This window comes from Ochotona curzoniae, unplaced genomic scaffold (genome assembly GCF_017591425.1).
Source record: "Ochotona curzoniae isolate NIBS_2020 unplaced genomic scaffold, NIBS_Ocur_1.0 contig_1274, whole genome shotgun sequence".
In the NCBI taxonomy this organism is placed as follows: Eukaryota; Metazoa; Chordata; class Mammalia; order Lagomorpha; family Ochotonidae; genus Ochotona; species Ochotona curzoniae.
In genome coordinates this window covers 13,483,292-13,500,814 of record NW_024465023.1, presented here as the reverse complement: position 1 = coordinate 13,500,814, position 17,523 = coordinate 13,483,292, and the positions used below count along the sequence as shown (strand labels likewise).

The window sequence follows — 17,523 nt, the reverse complement described above, 5'->3', positions numbered from 1 at the left end:
GATGGTGAATGTCTCTAGAGCCACAAGGACAGATGGGTCCCCTGTGCCAAGGGATACAGCAAGAGGAAAGAGAGACCACAGTGGCCCGTGGGCGCATGGCTCTCTGCGAGTCAGACAGACGTGGTCTGAGCTGTGCCCTGGCAGGCTGCTTGGTCGCCCTGCCAACCGATAGTCATTCGTGGGCCTTCGATGGTTCCGTGAGCATCTAGCAAATTATAAAATTGAAAAGATGATCACCTTGGAAACTGGAACAAATCACTTAGCGAAATGAAGGACCCAAAGGCATTGAATTATTGAACACATAAAAGGAAGTATATTTTTTAAAAAATTGGTCAGACTGTCCCGTTAGTGATCATTTTAAAGGAATTTACAGGGCTGTTATGGATTATCCTTTTGGAATAATTCAGTTTATAGCAAATGCCTAAACTGTTTTCTTCATTGCACAGTATTTTCTCTTAAAATGGGTGCTTTAAAACAATTACATACAGAGTAAAAATCCTCATTTCTTTGCTTAATTAAAACGTTAATACTCTTAGACAACACAGATCTGAAATGGTGAAACCAGCAATTCCCCCTCCCACCTTACAACAAATTAAATTGAGACAAAATTACAAACACATTTCACTACATGATTATTATTAATAAAAATCAGTTTCTTTTTTTTTTTTTATAAAGTTGCCCGAAATGCAAGGGATGTGCATAGGTTTACAACTTAGTCATAATAGCAGTTTATTCTTATTCCCCTGGTGTGCCCCGTGAACGGAATGTACTTTGCTGTAGATTACAGATTGCTCTGTCCAGCACAGACACACCGACAGCACAGACGCTCGCGACTGTCCACATGCATTAAGAGTCAAGACCCAACTTCAAATCTCTAAAAGGTTTACAGGGTGCTTCAAAGAGACAGTATCACATTATCTGGATGTTACATAAAGGACTTAAAAAAAATACTATTCTAAAAAAAAGAGAGAGAGAAAGAGAGAGCGAGCGAGAGAGAGGAAAAAAAGGCCTTTAAAAATTGATGACAGTTTTGTAATCACTAATTATTTCAAATAAATAAAGGAAAGAAAGATATCCAATTCATAAAATCAGACTCTAAAAAGAATGTAGTGTTCCACCCCCAGTCAAGGTAACAGAATCATTGTTTATTATTATTAAAATAGATTATAGAAAGCAGCATCTATTTTTTTGTGCAGTTTTTAGGGGCCTTGGAAATAAAAAGCTATGATTTCCAAAAATATAACATTCCAAAGGATTGAATAATACATACATTTAAAGATACATTTTATTAAAGTTTAGGAGAACTGATTAAAAAAGATACTGTCTCTTTAAATTAGTGTGTAATTGTTTTTTTTTTTTTTCCTCCTCCTACCTATTCGGACATGACAATAATTATAAATGTAGGTCACACTACAACTAGGTAGTCTCTAGGGACCACGACCTGCTGCCATGAGGCCGATAACAAAGAGGCTTTTCCATGTATGAGGTGGCTCCCAGTTATGCTCAGCTATCTGGGGAGAGGCCTAATAGACCCAGGAGACAGGGACCCACTGCGGGGCTGTGCACACGAGCTCCACGGCTTCCTCCAGATGTCTGATTGTCTCATCGATTTCATTGTTGATAATGGTGAGATCGAAGTAGTGTGCATATGTTCTCTGCAAGATGTCAGACTCCTTCTGCAGACGCTGAAGAGATTCATCCTGCACAGCGATGGGGGCGGGCCGGGGGCGGGGCAGGGGGAGGGCAAGAGCAAAGAGAGAAGAGTGGTTAGTGGGATGCTTTCTCTGCACAGGCTGCTTCAGCTGGGTGTTGTGAGACGTCAAGACAAACCCCGACGGCCCACCCCTGGGGACGAGGCCAGGGCTGCTGCTCCCTGACTGAGGAGAAGGGGGACCCTGTGATGGCAGGGTGACAGAGTTCCTGTGGGCAGCTGTGACCCTTCTATGGGCCACACGGTGGTCTGCCATAAACCACTAGAACCAGTTGCGTTAGACACTCTTCTGCAAACGTGGCAGCCTGTTCTGAATCACTTGCATGAAGGCCCACAGGGGCACGGCTCACCAAGAGCTACCCTCGACTAAGCTGTTGCCTCGTTTTGCTAAGGAAGGCTTGCAGGGCATCATCCTCTCCTTTGCCTGGGGACAAGGCCTGAGGTTTTTCAGCCTCCACACTCTGGGGTCCAGCTGTGTTTGCCACACCCCTGCCTTTTGACCACAAACGGAGTTCTTTTTTCCTTTTCTCTTTAGACATTCAGCATGTTCCAGGAATTCCATTACACTGAATGGCCTTCACGCAACAGGAATGGAGGCTGGGGCAAAAGCTTTTTGGATGTCACCAATAATGGAGGCAAAAAAAAAGCCATTTCCCAAATATCATAGCCAGAGGCACCTGCCCTCCCCCTCCCCTCTCAACTAAGTTGCACTGCAAGTGACCCAAAGTCTGCTCACAAGGACTCACCTGTAGCACAGAAACAAAAACCAAAACAAACAAACAAACAAACAAATCGCTAAAGGAAGAGAGAGGCTCAGCACCATGAAGGATGCTCCCTTGGCTACAGCTCCCAGGAGAGCTCTCAGCAGGTGGGACTGGGGGAGGGACCCAGAACTTTCACAGCAAAGGGGGCTGCTCTGCCCAGACAGGGCTCTCTTAAGGACCCCACCAGATAGAAACCTGCTTCTTGGACCTTCCCAGTTCAAGTCGGTGATGCTGACTGCCCCAAGGACGAACTCAAATTGGAAACCAGGAAACTCTGTCAGTCGAATTTACCATCCCCTCATCTGCCAGTCACCAGTAGGTGAACTACTGGCCTGAGTCTTGCACCTGTGCAGATATAGTTCAATACCTGTTGATTTACTGTCTTTCTCCCCAACTAGGGTTGTCTGTGTACCCTGAAACTGCTTGCCCCAGCACCAGGTACTGCTTTGCTCCTAGTAAGCGCATAAGAAATGCTATGGAAAGGATGAGCACTTGGCTGATTGAGACTGGGCATTACTGGGTTTTGTGAGTGTTACATCCCTAGTTGAGCCATTGAGCAAATGTAGCAGGAAGTACAGCCACAGGGTGACCCAGTCTGCACTCTACAGAGAATATAAGGCATGCTTGCAGGGCGCCGGAAGCTGGTATGCACAGTGTTCCTTAAGACTCCTCTCCTTTGAGGTCCCCCTGTTCTTTGCAAAAGATTTCTCTTGATGAAGCTGGGTGCCATGAGTGCAGCTCTCTATGAAGGGGATCAGAAGTGAGACAGAGAGAGAGAGGGAGGGCTTGGCCCCGGTGCTGCCTAGGGGATGGGCACACAGCAGAGCCGAGGATGCTCTGAAATGCGAATGTCCTCCTTATAGTACTGTCCTCTGCAGGAATTCCAAGCAGGACCAAGCATTAACTGCTGCATTAAAGGCCTCAGTTAACAGTCCTCTTCTCAGGTCAGATCAACAACATGTTCTGCTTGCACTTACATAATGCCTAGCATTTCCCCTGTGCCTTGACTTTGCAATATACACAATGCAAAACCTCATTCTAGGAGGAGTGCATTCACCCAAAGACCTGAACGGTGTTTCCTGCCAGCACTAAGGGGGGAAGGGGAGGGGCAGATCCTACGATGTCACTGTCTGCTCTGGGGGATTCTATGCTCATATCCAGTCCTGCACCGCCAATATCACTGGCAGAGGTTAGAACTTGCTCCAAACGCTGGACTGAGGAAAACAGTCAGGAAAAACGCATGGCTGAAAACTACATCAAAATTTTAATGTAGTTCTCTTAAAAAAAAATTAAAGCTCTCTCTTAAGGATCTTTCAAGATGAAGCTATATTTGTCAGTTTCTTCCTCGACAACAGTTTGTCTGCATGCTTGACGCACATGTGAGCAGGGCTTAGCTCAGTGACAGCAAAATGCCTTTGTGGGAACAGCAAAAGCAAGGATTTGGGGGAACAAAGTATCTACATTCTAAATCTATTAAGGAAACCAGGCACCATCACCTCCTAGCTGGTACTTACAGGCAATTTTCTGCACCATTTTGGCAGCTATGGAAAATTAGTAAAAGAGCAGGAAAATAGGCAAAACAAAAACAAAGCAAAGATGATAATTCAAGAAAAACATACGGCAACAAAAGGATAAAATTTAACCGCACAGCTGGGTTTCAAACATGCTTGTGTATTCAGCAAGAGGGGAAAAGAGACTGGTACACAGAAATTTAGCTTTTGCCAATGAAATGACCGAAACAAAAATCACTGGACACACGAGTAACATAGGTAAAAGTAAATCTTTCATCTTTTTAAAAGGCACATAAATAAAAAGGTCGCCATTTAGCTGTACTATAAGCGTGGGGGAGTTTTGGCAGGTGTTCATGGAATGGTCACTAATTCTCTGTTGATTTCTAAAAGTTGCACTTTGCATAGGAGACTTCATTTCTGTGTTTGGCAATCTCTAGGGGCCTGGGTAGAAACGCTATATGGGTTTCTCCCCAGGGGCTACCCAGGTAAACCAGCCAAGGCCTTCATTATAGCTATCTTCAGGCAAAGCACTGCTTGACTTAGAGCTGGTTGTGAGAGCTGCTTTAGCACAAGCCCTATCCGGGAAGGGTGTGGACTGGCAGCCAGGGAAGGCATGAGATGCCTGAGGAGCCGTGCGCTGCGGGGTGGGAGAGGGTGTACCCTATTGGGAAGGTCACAGGCTACACTTTTTGACCTCAGCAGACTTTGGCTACAAATGCAGATGGATATGCTCCAGGCTGTGCAGGGATCTTAGTAAGACTGGAATTTGCTGACTGTGATCTCAGAAGAGCTCCAGTGTTAACACTGGCTAATTCTTAAATGGAAGGGGGACTTTAAGCTCTGGCACTCAATAACAAAACAGCCTTGTGTAGATGTCTTACAGATGGGAACTTTGGCTCTGAATACAAAACACACAGGGATCCTTACAAAGGGGCATGCGGATTTGGGGCAACATGGTTTATTCTTACCTCATTTAAACCTGGAGTGATAGTAGGTGCGGCAATAAAAACAACAAAAGGAGCGAATTCCGCGGTTCTCAGGACCTTCAGTGCCTGTGTGGAAAGAAAAGTTGACCCCCCAATTGAGGCTTAAAAGAAGAAATGGCCAATGCAAATTTCATACAAGTCTATCCAAAGATGGACACAATTTCAAGCCCTTGATTCAAAACTTTGGTATTCTTAGATTTCCCAACTTTATATATATATAAAGTTATAGATATATATATAAAATTTCTTTTATTTGTTTTCTTTCCAAGGATGGACAACAGCTATCAGAAAATAAAATATGACAAACTGGACATTTTTTCTCATGAATCAATTGGATTTCTTTTTCTTTGTAAAAGTCGACACTACTTTGGTTACTGTTCATTTAAGCAAAGTTATGATTTAGAGCCTGAATTGAAGCGCATTGGGCAGAGATGTGGACCTGCAGATTGGCATCACAATGATCTGGAGTCCATTTCATCACATTTCAAATTTCAAGTCACTAACCAAGGAGCACCAAGTGCGGCCACCGTAGCCATGTGTGCTACATTCATAATTCGATAAGGCCTTTCACAGGTGCCCTATGGCATTCACAGGGGAGGGCACCCTGCTCACATCGAGAGCTGGAACCCTGGGCTTTTTGTCTTAATCCTGCCACTATAGCTGCTGTGTGCTGGGGGTCACGTGTAGGCCCACGAGAAAACACTGCACTCTGGGGAGTCCTGTCCAGTCCCCTTCCAAGGCATCATGCAGTGAGGCCCTGCAGCACCATGACCAGAAAGCTGGGGAGCCTATTTTGCTGAGGGATTCCTGCTTGAGCTGCATCCACAGCAGGACATGACACTCTGGGCAGGGGGTGGAGGGGAGTGGGGTGATGGTGATACAAACTCCCCTCCAAGGGAGAAAATTCAGCACACACAGGTGCCCAATGCAAAGTGATCGCCATGGAACTGATATGTATGTGCACATTTCTGGCTGTCCCTCACACAAGAATCTCATATGTCTATTCTGCTACCCTTCGGTTTGTTTCCTGAAGGGTCTTTCCATGTGGCTTTGCTCTGTGCTCGTTACTTCACCTTCTGCTTGCTTGATGGGAACAGTGATTACACAGGTTTCTTGTCTTGGATTTTGCTGCTTTCCCATCCAACCTCCCCCCTTCTACGGGAATGATCTTTTCTGAAATGCCAGTGCTATCAATCCCCTGCTGAAAAGTCTTGCATGGTTCTAAGACCAGCGATAAAACATACACTTCCTTAGCATGAAAGTCATGTTCTTTCCTCACAAGCTGGCCCAGGCTTAACCTCGCTACCTCTCCCAGCCCCTTCTCTAGGGGCGGTGGCGAGGTGGGGGGTGCTCTTACTGAAGCACTTTCAGCTGCAGAAAGGGTCGCCTGACCTTTGCTTTTCTTGCTCCCCTTGTCTGGCCCTCCTGTAGTCTTCCCTTTCCCTTTGGCTTGGCTCAGTCCTGAGTGCCATTGAATACACCCATCACCCTGGAAGCACAAGTCCCCAGGGGCAAGCAGCTGTGTCTCCCTCAGCTGTCTCCCTTATGCCGAGATGGCCCTTGGCACTTCACTACCTTCCTGATCAGCTTCCGAAGTCAAAACCGTACATCTCATGTGCACAATGCTGATGCTGCCTTTTGAGGCTGGTGCAACCAACCAAGGCACTCTGCTGTCTTGGCTGAGACAAACCCTGTGGCCTCTTGGGGGCACATACGCATGTAAGAAGTAAATTTGCTATTGAAGGTTCTGCCTGTCTTGTCTGGTGCAAGGCTCGCCTTCACTAGGGCTCTATTCCTGAACTGCAGTCACATGGCTCTCTTCCGGTGAGCTAAGGGAACCTGCTGTGTGGCACACTGTTTTATCCATCAAAGTTCCGGAGTCATTAAAGTCACATGGTTCACAGTCCCTTATAAGAAAGCTCTTCAGGCTTGTTTGAAAGAGGTATAACCCATAATTTCTCTGCCAATCCTTTTGTGATCAAAGACTTTGGTAGGCAACAGACAAAATGCCAAAGCCCATGTACAGCTCAACTGAGCTGAACAGCGATTTTCACTAAGAAATGTCCTTTTTGTCAATAGCATCTTGAGCCTTTTTTCCTTTCTGCCTGTGCCCATAAATCAGTTGAATGAAGCATAAGACATAAGGTTTTTCTCATCACCCCCACCCTGCTATGCATACCTATCCGCCCACAGCCAGCCTGTGGGAAATTGAGACGGGAGAAAAATCCTGCTTGCGTCTGTCCCTTAAGCTTTTACCCAAGTGCAAGATGGAAGTTCACACAGCCTGCATGCTGAACAAAACCCACGGATGAAGTTGAGAATGACAGCCCAGGTATAACAGGTGTTTTCCTCTGCTCAGTGACCCAGCCTGCTAGCTACCCAGTCCTTCAAATGCTTTCCGATATAGCCGGTTATGTGATGACCGAGGAGCAAACTCCTTGCTAAATATTACCTCCAATTGCGTTTATGCCCTCAGTCTACATATGTAAATATGAGGGTCGCTCTGCATTTACCACCAAAACCCATCAACGACGGCCATGTTCTTCACTTTGCCAAATGCCTCTTAGGTCTAGAAGTTGGGTTCTAGCACTCGAGCCCCTCTTCTTTGCTCTGGGTGCCTGAAAGTTTGGAGCCCAATTGAATGCTTATCACAGTCACACTGGTAGCCCCATGGTGAGCATATTGGCTTTCTACCTTTTTTTCATGGCTTTACCTTTTCTATTTCTTGCCTATATGATTTTATTTCCTCAAATTTTAAGGTGCTTCAAATTGACTGTGATTTTTTTTTTTAGCAGATTTCATTTCTTCAGTAGAGTCACCACACCACACCACACCACACCACACCACACATTTCCTCGCTTACCGTCTCAGACTTTGCTCTACTTATGAGTTTCAAATGGCATCTTTCCTTTTGCTGTAGTTTCAGCATGGCTGAGACTCACAGTCATTTTGGGGGGACAGGAAATGGAACTGTCTATCCCTTCAGGGACTTACACATGAACTCTAAATGTTCTTCCTCTCTGACTTCAAGTGAGACACAAATTTGCTAAATCAACAGGCAAAATTTTCAAACCCCAGTTTCTCTCTCTCTCTCTCTCTTTCTCTCTCTCTCTCTCTCACACACACACAGAGTTTAGAAAGATCATGAGAAACATTCTGGATTCAAAGGGCCAAAGCCACATTAATTTAACATCTCAAACTAAATCTTCAGTTTTCTCTTCTGGAGAGAAAAGGATTTTGTGGCTCTCCTCACCCATGGTCAAGAATTCATCTCAGGAATAAAAATTTACTTGACCAGGGATCTAAGGTGCAGAAATCCACAACATTAACTTGGTCTGGAAATTCCAAAAGAGAACACAAATATAAGTATCTGGGACATTCCGTACAAAGATCTCAGCATTTAAGGGAGAAAAGCTCAGGGATCCCAGAATCGATCTCAAGACACTCAAGCTATTTCTCACAACTGCGCCTGGTTTAGACCCTGGCTTGTGTATAGACCGTACTGATGCTGAGCAACACTGGGAGCTCTCTCTGCATGATGACCTTTCCTACCCTGGCCAAGAGAGAATCCACAAATATTCTGCAACTGGTCATTTTAAATGCTGAAAATGGATAAATAAGACTAAACTTACAATCAAAAATGCTTGCATTAAGCTGCGATGACACACTACAGCTATGACAGCTTCAGCTTAGGGGCGTGAGTTATTGGAGAGTCACAGCTCTGTCTCACTGAGAAATAAGTTCTGCAATTTTTCTCGAGTTTGAGTGTCTTCTATATTTTTCTCTGTGTTATAGAATTTAAATTGTGCTTCTACACAGAAGGTAGATCATCTTGATGATCCCAATGGTTACCTCTGCTAGGATGGTACAGCTTAAAGAGCTTGAGGTTTATCATAAAATAATAAAATAAAGAAAGCAACACAAACAGACCTCACTTGCAGTTGGCTATAAAACCTTGATCAAGCCACGATTACATTAAGTCTTAACTTCTTCTTGGACAAATGTATATAATGATCTCTACTCCTAAAGGGTCGGAAAGATCAGGCAAGGGGTAGTAATGCTTGGTAAAATACAAAGCACTGTAAGATAAGAATATAATCTATGATTCAAGTGAAGCAGGTTACTAAAACTAATGTCTTTACAATGCTTTCCTACATTTAAAGTTGGACCATAACACCTTAGTTTATAGTATTATTAGAGGTGGCCAATTTGATCTTAACTGTCCACAATAGCTTAAGATGGCACAGTGTTAAGTCTACACTAAGCAAGCTAACCTACAGGGCTGGGTGGACTCTATGAGTTCCATACAGTGAAAGTGGCATTGGCAGAGGTACAAGTGAGAGAATTTAAGAAAAAAAAAAAGTTAGAAGGTATTGTGTTACGTGCAGCTTTGGATGTGTGTTAAGGCAGGAATTTTGTCCTCACCGGCTCATCTTCTTAACTGTATTCTGAACTCCTGACACAGGGCTGGGCATATAATAACTGCTTAATAAAAGGCTGTCAAATCAAGTTGTCTGTAAGATACAGTAGAGGGGTTCGTCTAACAAGCTGGGGCAGGAAAAGGCATGGAGGAAAAGATCTTAAAGACAAAGTCTTCCTGTAGCAATGCGGCTCTCTGCTTGAAAGCAAGTCATTCCCTGTTTCCAGCCACAGGCATCCTGCCGCCAGGACAAGGGCCTTGGCTGGCTGGGGAGCATGGGCAGAAGGCAGAGAAACCCAAGTGGAAGTCCAGTCAGTGCACACTGTAGGCTAGCTCAATGGTTTGGCTGCAGGCAGCTGTGTAAGATCACGCCAGGACATTAGGCCAGATTGGGCAGGGTGGGGGTGCCTGGGATCAGGGTGGTTGAGCAACCAGACAAAAGGAGCAGGCCTTGACCAGCCCTACCCCCTGCCGGCCCTAAGAGGCTCAGAGACTAGGAAGCCTAGGGCCTGCACCCATGTGTGGGAGGACCTGAGAGATCACTATTCTGAGATGTAGGGGAGACACAGAAGCAGGAGGGAAAAGTGCAGGGGAGCTCATCCAGCAATTGGGGGAGCAGGGAGAGTGGGCCCAACGGGGCACGGGGGTGCTCAGGGCCCAAGTGCAAAGGGGAAGTCACTTCTGTGCTGTCCTGATGAGGTCGAGAGAAGGATGTCTCGCTCAGCAGTGCAGAGCAGTGCATGGCTGTGCAAGGACAAGGAGATGGGGGCAGCTGGGCACCATGAGGAGAGCGGCAGCAGCAGTGGTGGTGGTGGTGGTGGCAGCAGTGGTGGCGGCGGCGGCAGCAGCAGCAGCAGTAGCAGCAAAGGCAGAAAGCCCTCGAAAGTGGATTTAGGGAATGCAGAGGGAGTCTGAGGAGCCCTGCAGCCAGCATACTGCTAGAGACATTACTACCAGCAGAAAACGACGTTCAGGTGAAGACCAGTGTGGAACCCAAGGAGAGGATGTCGAAGACCAGGACCAGGATTGAGACTTTGCCTCTAGCCACCCCTGGCCAGAAGATTTTTCCAATCCCTAGTAAGGAGGGATTAGTAGTTAAACAAAAATCAATCTGTTATACAACATATATTTAGTTCTATATAGGTCCATGTTCATTGACTATAATGTCCACCCTATACTGCTCTCTTCCCTAGGACCCTCAGCATAATCTTTGTAGTTCCCCAAAGTTCCAAGTTCAAGAAGCCCAGCAAATGCTGTTAGATGGAAACAGGTTAACCCACCTGGCCATGAGCTAGGATCTTGAAGCCCAGCAACTGAGGTTCTAGGTCATACAGATCTTAGGTCACACAGATTCTGGCCATGCAGGTTCTGACCTCATGGTGGGGAGAGTGAGGGGCCCAAGCCTCATACGGTGGCCCTTGAACAAAGATATGTACTGCCCAGGCCAGGTAAGTCTCCTGATGAAATGGGAGCCTGCTGGAAGTGAGTAGGTCTACCATCTCAGTGAGTGTGGATGGACTCTACAGCACAAGGGACTTTTGGTACAGATCAGTCTTAGAAACGGCAGACTGGCAGTCACTAGTGCCACCCACAGCCTCTCCTCTAACTTCTCCTGACATCTACCCTTCCCAGACCCTTCCTAATGTGCTTTAAATCCAACTTTTATTTGGTTTATGCTCAGAGATTAAAAAAAAATTAGAGACTGACTGTCAGTATTTTTTATGTGAAGTCTTAAGCTTTTTCTTTTTTACGTATAATACATTCCAATTGCTTCTAGCATGAGACTCATCTACAAATCTCTTGCTTGTCTGCATCTGGCTCTGCTTTTTGCATCCCCTCCCAAAAGTCTTCCACCCCCCCCCCCCCCAGTGTTAGCTCATGATCAGGAGATAGCAGAGGCTGAGAACCACCACGGCTCTCCACCCTTGCTCCATGTGGCACCTGAGCTCACTCTCATGCCTGCCTTCATAAAGCCAGTGCTGGCCCTTGGGTCAGTTTCTTACTGCTGATTAACATAAGATGCTGGAAGAGGCTCTGGATGAGCTAGCATGAGCTTTGCCAAGAGAGGAAAGGTGGCTATTAGGGTAATAAAGGGCCACATCTCACCCTGAGATCAGATAACCGCACGATTTCTGCTGAGCACAGACCCATTCAGGAATGTTACTGAGCTTCTGAGGATAATGAACTTCCTAACAGAATGATCTCTGCCTCTTCAACAGATGGTATGTGTACTGAGTCCATGGTTAGATATTCTGCATTCTAGACCTAACCCACAATGCCTTGATTACTTATGCTTTCCTGTTGTTTATGAAATCATTAGGCAACCGATAACTGTCTGATAGCATTTTGGGGCTCAGAATCTGAGTTTATCAGCATGCACACTGGACGACAGGCGATCAGGGTGACAAGGGATTACCTGAGGCTCCACATCCAGTATTGCAATCAGCCCCTGCTCATGGATTTTTCGGATGGTCTCCAGTTTTGTCCCATACATTGCATCCTCATGGCTGCCATACTCCAAGTACTCATTATTAGAGATGTCTTGCATCATTTGGTCATGGGACACAAAGTAGTAATTCTTTCCATTTTCTTCATCTTTCTTTGGAGGTCTGGTTGTATCTGCAAAGTTACATGTCATCAGAGGTTTAAAAGGCTGAGCTGATGGCAACATCACTCACCGTTTGCCTTAATACAGTAGGGTAATTGAGCACAACAAAAACAAGACTGAAAAACAAAAGGGAAAACAACATGTGGCTATTTAAATTTAAATAAGCTGTCATTAAATAAAGTTAAATTTAGCCTTTAGTCTCATTAATCACATTGTAATGGTTCAATAATGACATACAGCTAGCTAATGGCTTACTGTCCTGGACAGTGCAAAAACCAAAAGCTGTCACTGTCACTGCAAATTCTACTGGACAGTGCTGGTCTTACCAGTACCTTGCAAAAAATAAAATGCTAGAACATAGCAAAAGGCAAATGATAATGAAAACCCAATGGACCTTAGTTGGATGTGGTCACACATTTATTATGGAAAACCCAAACCATGAGGGAGCAAACTGCCTTTGTTAATAAAGTTAACAAACTCTGGTAATAAAGTTTTATTGGGCTGCAGTCAGACATATTTGCTTACATAGCACCTATGGCTGCCTTCATGCTACAAGGGCAGAGCTGAGGAGTTGGGATAGAGCCTCAAAGCCTGTCACAGAGCTGCAAAGCCTCAAATGTTAACTATCTGGTCATTTTTAGAAAAAGGTTGCTGACCTCTGACTTACAGAAGTGTATATTAAAGTACATGCCAATAAGCCCTCACTCTGGGATACTAACAGGACTACCATAGTCCAGAAACCTAGTTGAGGAAAAGTTTTTCCAGATGAACCAGGAACATTAGTTTTAATTTCTTTTTTCTCTCCCTTCCCTCCTCTGCTCCACCCCACCTCATTTTTCTTGATGTCTGTCTGTTTTTTTTTTGAATCTTCTCCTTTCTTCCCAATTCCTTCTCCTATTCCTTCTCCTATTCTTATTCACTTTCTTCTTTCTTTTTTTTTTTTTAAGGACAAATTTATGTAACTTCTTGTTGTGCACACGAGCCCAAACCAGTGGGAAACTTCTCCTTTCCTACTAACTAGGTCATTAGAAATACCTATGTGCTCACAGCTATCAAAATGTGGCTATTTTAAAGAGGAACCACCTTTCTCTGGGCACGTCAAAAGCTCAAGAAATGGCAGAATCTGTAATCATCGCATGAATTTGTGTTACATAAATATCTGGGACTAAATGAGTAACATTATCAAAAGTAGGATTTCAAACCAAGCTAGCTAACTGGCCACTTAATAACAGCGAAGGTCATTGTTTGTGATCAAGAAGAATAAGACGAATATTAGCCATGCTTGCTATAGTCATGATCTAGACATAAGCGACCTTCAAAGGCCATTTCAAGGCATCTTATTTGAAAATCCCAAATAGCATGAATGGAAATGATGTCATAGGCATCTGTGTAAATCACACAGGGTTCTGGGATAAGGGTGGTTTTATGAAAGCATTTGCAAGCCCTACAGGATGGAGTCAATCTACGTTTTCTCCTACTGCTCTTTAAAATTGTTTCCTTTAGCTCTTCCCACCCTAAACACGACTCCATCTGCTAGAAAACTTTTGGAATAGAAATGTTAGACTTGAAAATCATGCTGATAATAATGACAATGCTAAGACAGCTCCTCCTTATCCACAATCTGCTAAGTGCTTCATATCATGAGCCCAAATCCTCGTTGCAATCTCTGGATAAGTTCACTTTACAGTTGAGGGAAAGAGGGGAGGAGATAGAAAATAAGAGGAATGGACAATTTGAGATTCGTGATTCTTCAGAGGAAACAACTAAAAGCAAACTGGGTTTTAAAAGTTAGAAGAACTCAGCAGCCTAGACATGAATTAAGGGAAAGACTGTCATATCAGAGAACTATACAACTGTTAAAAACTTTTTGGAGAATAATTGATGCAAGTAATGTTTAAGACATGTTGTTGGAAAAATTAGGTCATAAACGGAATGAATGAGCCTCATGGCATTAAAGAAATACAAACAGAATACATGTGCACACATATATACCACATATGTTTGCATTAATTCTGGAGGGGTATACAGCAAGCTGTGTAGAAAGCAATTATTATCAGGAGGGAAGGGCTAGGATTATTGTTCGCTAACTTCTTTTGGTGTTCTTTTGTGGGTTTTACAAATTTCCTATAATACTATTACCTAAGTAACCAGAAAAAATATACAATTTCAATTTTACAAAAATGACAGGAAGAGTATAAAGAGATTGAGACATTTCTTACGTGGAATAGGGTACGCAAACCGGTCTGGGTGCTTCGTGATGAGGGTGTTTTTTATGTGTCTTCTCCCAACACCATGTGCACCTGTGTCATTTTTTTTTAAAAAGAATGTTAAAATTGACAACTGTTAATAATGTTCACAAAATGATTTGAAGGGGAAAATAAGCAAGCCACTTACACAAGCTTACCTAGTAAGACAAGTGTTTTCCTTTTGAATGCTGGCAGTTTTACTACTTCTTCATATGTGACAAGATCTAATTGATCAAACACTAAAATATAAAGATTTAGAAGACAGGTAAATTTATGGAATGAATATTTCCCATATGTTACCTAAAACTTTACTGGCAACATTAATTTAGAGTAAAATCATGTCTCAAAGATATAAATCCAGCTTCTGATATAAGGCTTCCATGTGATTAAGTCATACAGCCTTGAGAAGAACATTTCATTTTTAAGCCCATGAAAGTGCATTTTAGAATCAAGTGCATCCAAAGATACGTTACATGCATAAAAGTCCAATTTCAAAAGATACTGCATGTTTTTTCATGCAGTATCTAACAAATCATATGAATTCACTCAAAAGCACATGCTGTTCATATTTCTACAATTCTAAGGAATCAGCAACACTAAGAAGAAAAAAGTCTAGAGACAGTGACTGACATGAATAGAGCATGAATGTAAAGTCAATCAAGAGAGGGGCCAGCTAGGTAATTTCTAGAGATGAATAAGAATGCATGGCCAGCTGGTCTTTAACTTCATGATTCTTTCTTTTGACAGAATTGAATGAAGGTGGCATGCTTGATTCTTTCAAAGTCAAGTTCTGTAATGATTTCATGAGTTTTTAAATGAGCTTCTCATGAGTTTTATTGTAATCCAGATATCCACTGGATGGAAAGTCATGGGTATATGAGCAGCAGAATATGAGTACCAGGCTTCCTTGGGCCTGGAACCCCGTTTGCTGTGACAATGGTGATCAATCAGGATGGAAAGAATCATGAAGTGGAGTTTGAGCTTGGAGACCTTTGCAAAATGGGAGTTCTCGAATCATTGCAGACTGAGAAAAGTACTTTATAACAGTAATGGTTTTTGGAAGCCTACCTCTTAACAACACTGTTACCAGAACAATTGCAAGCAATGTTTGCAACTTTCTTAACACTGTTACCAGAACAATTGCAAGCAATGTCTGCAACTTTCTTGAGTGGATGGCCACTCCTGTTGAAACTCAATATGTTTCCATTCTCACACACATTTGAAAATTCTCACAAGGCGGCTAACATCATACATTTATGTTTCCTGTAATACTTTGTGCATTGTCATACCCAAATGTTGTCAGGGACATGTTGAAGTTTCTTTTTTTTTCTTTAAAGAATAAGCCCTGGCTCTCAGAGGGTTTGCAATAAATTCAATGAAATTGATTTCATAGTGTAATAGAGGAATCTGGGATGCTTCAGGAAATCATTAAGAGAAGCTTCTACTGCCTGAAACATTATGGCCAAATGATTGTGACTATTAGCTCAGTCCTTAACATTTGTGATCTTCCCAGTAGCAAAGAACCTTAAAATGCAAAGTAAGATACTCTGGAATGGAGTAGATCAGAAACAAACAAAAAGCATCATAAAACACATATAAAAAATACAATATATTGAAATAAAGGTTAGTGCATATTAACGGGTATTTGGGCATTGCTTTTCTTTTGATAATCTGATTTCATTAAAGTTGACTGAAACTCTTTGAGGCACATTCTCTAGCATAGCTAAAAACCAAGAAATGTTGTCTATGTTCAGAATGGCAGTTTCATGAAATTAAAATGAATATGGGCTCTCTGTAGTAGAGCTAGCTAACTGTACTGCAGTGGTAATGGAGGATGAGAGTTGTAGAAACAAAAGCAGGAGTGCCTTTGGCATTTGCTTTTTGTACTGAGAGAGAGTTCCTTCAAGAAAATGTATGGTCATCAAAGAAGCTGATGTTCAGCAACAAGCTGATGTGTCTTAATATATAAAAATAATCAAACATCTCACAAAAGAGCAAAATGACGGTGACACAAGCTCTCTGAGTGGCATATACATCGTTCTCCCTCTACAGACCCTTAACTAATCCTAATGAGTTAAGACCTGTCATTTTTTTAAAGCACATAAGAATGAGTTAGATATTAACACTGAATGCCACAAACAAATGAACAGATAAGTTAAACATCAACATCTGAACTATGAACAAGTACCACGATGAGGTTACTCTGGTCTAAATGAAACCTTCACATGGACACAGGGATGAGAGGCAATGCAAAGGGTACTTCAAAATAAGAGATAAAAGGAATATTAGAGCACTTAAGGACTTTTTAAAGGTATTATGTTGCTTGCTAATAAAATAAAAAGGATTTAATAAAATAAAACTGTCAAAAACACAGAGGCATAGTCATTCAACAGGTTACTTACATGCACAGAGGCCATTGGGAGTGAGACAGCATGAAAAATGTACAGGGGTCATTGAAATATGGTTTTTCATATATTAGTAAAATAAAAATATAATATGCACAAAATAAACTATATCATGCAATTTTTTAAACACAAGGCAAATAAATCACATTAAGAAACAAACTCACTTTAATAAAAATTCCATAATATCCTTAATACAAAAGCCAGCGGGATTTATATGGTAGCATATGCATACAATTTTATTTGGGAATAGTTACAAGGAACTCTCTTCAGAGAGTGTAGATGAGAAAGTCTTCAGGTTTTTACTATGTAGCTTCCTGCACTGCCTGCGATTTCTAATCATGTGTATCTATGACTTCTGTTCATTATTTTTAAAGGCCAACAGGGTAGGGAAGTTACGGTTCATTTTTTGTTGTCCAAAGAGTGTGTTGTATTCAAGAAAAAGGAACAGCTCACTACGATCAATAGTATGAATCTACCTATGTGAGCAGAGAAATAGTGCATTCCAGGGCGGTAACATAAAAAAAACAAAAAACAAAAAACAAAAAAACTTGAATGAAGGTCCCACTGCTCCTTTAAAAAAAAACAAACAGACAAGGTAACAAAACTTAGCATAGGTTAAATTGATTAGTTTAAAACTGACTCTTGGAAATCTTGGTGCCAAGCAATGTTAACCTGTCAAGAGGACATTTTCTCCTAGCAGCACGTCAAGGCCTTTCACACTAAATGTATGTGGCTAAAAGTCTTTCATGCATTGCATAAAACATTATGTAACCTAAATGCACTATGGCCCATAATCATATTGATTTCCCAAGGATTCAAAAACACTACCTCAAAATGTTCATTCATATTACCCTGATTTCCTGGTAAGCTAC

At 42.6% G+C, this 17,523-nt stretch overlaps 1 protein-coding gene across 6 annotated transcripts in view; it reads right to left on the bottom strand.

The window, feature by feature from the left end:
- Positions 1-292: 292 nt before the first annotated feature.
- The window catches only part of CASK (calcium/calmodulin dependent serine protein kinase), a 315,238-nt gene continuing 298,007 nt past the window's right edge, over positions 293-17,523 (bottom strand). For 3 of the 6 annotated variants that reach the window (XM_040999655.1, XM_040999671.1, XM_040999690.1), the window contains 5 exons: positions 14,405-14,485; positions 14,220-14,300; positions 11,809-12,011; positions 4,955-5,038; positions 293-1,700 (listed from right to left, as the gene is read on the bottom strand). In XM_040999655.1, the coding sequence (XP_040855589.1) occupies positions 1,524-1,700; positions 4,955-5,038; positions 11,809-12,011; positions 14,220-14,300; positions 14,405-14,485 (626 nt within the window). In that variant the 3' untranslated portion in view covers positions 293-1,523. The remainder of the gene's footprint in view (positions 1,701-4,954; positions 5,039-11,808; positions 12,012-14,219; positions 14,301-14,404; positions 14,486-17,523) is intronic. The other 3 variants (XM_040999662.1, XM_040999680.1, XM_040999698.1) reach the window with 1 other exon arrangement.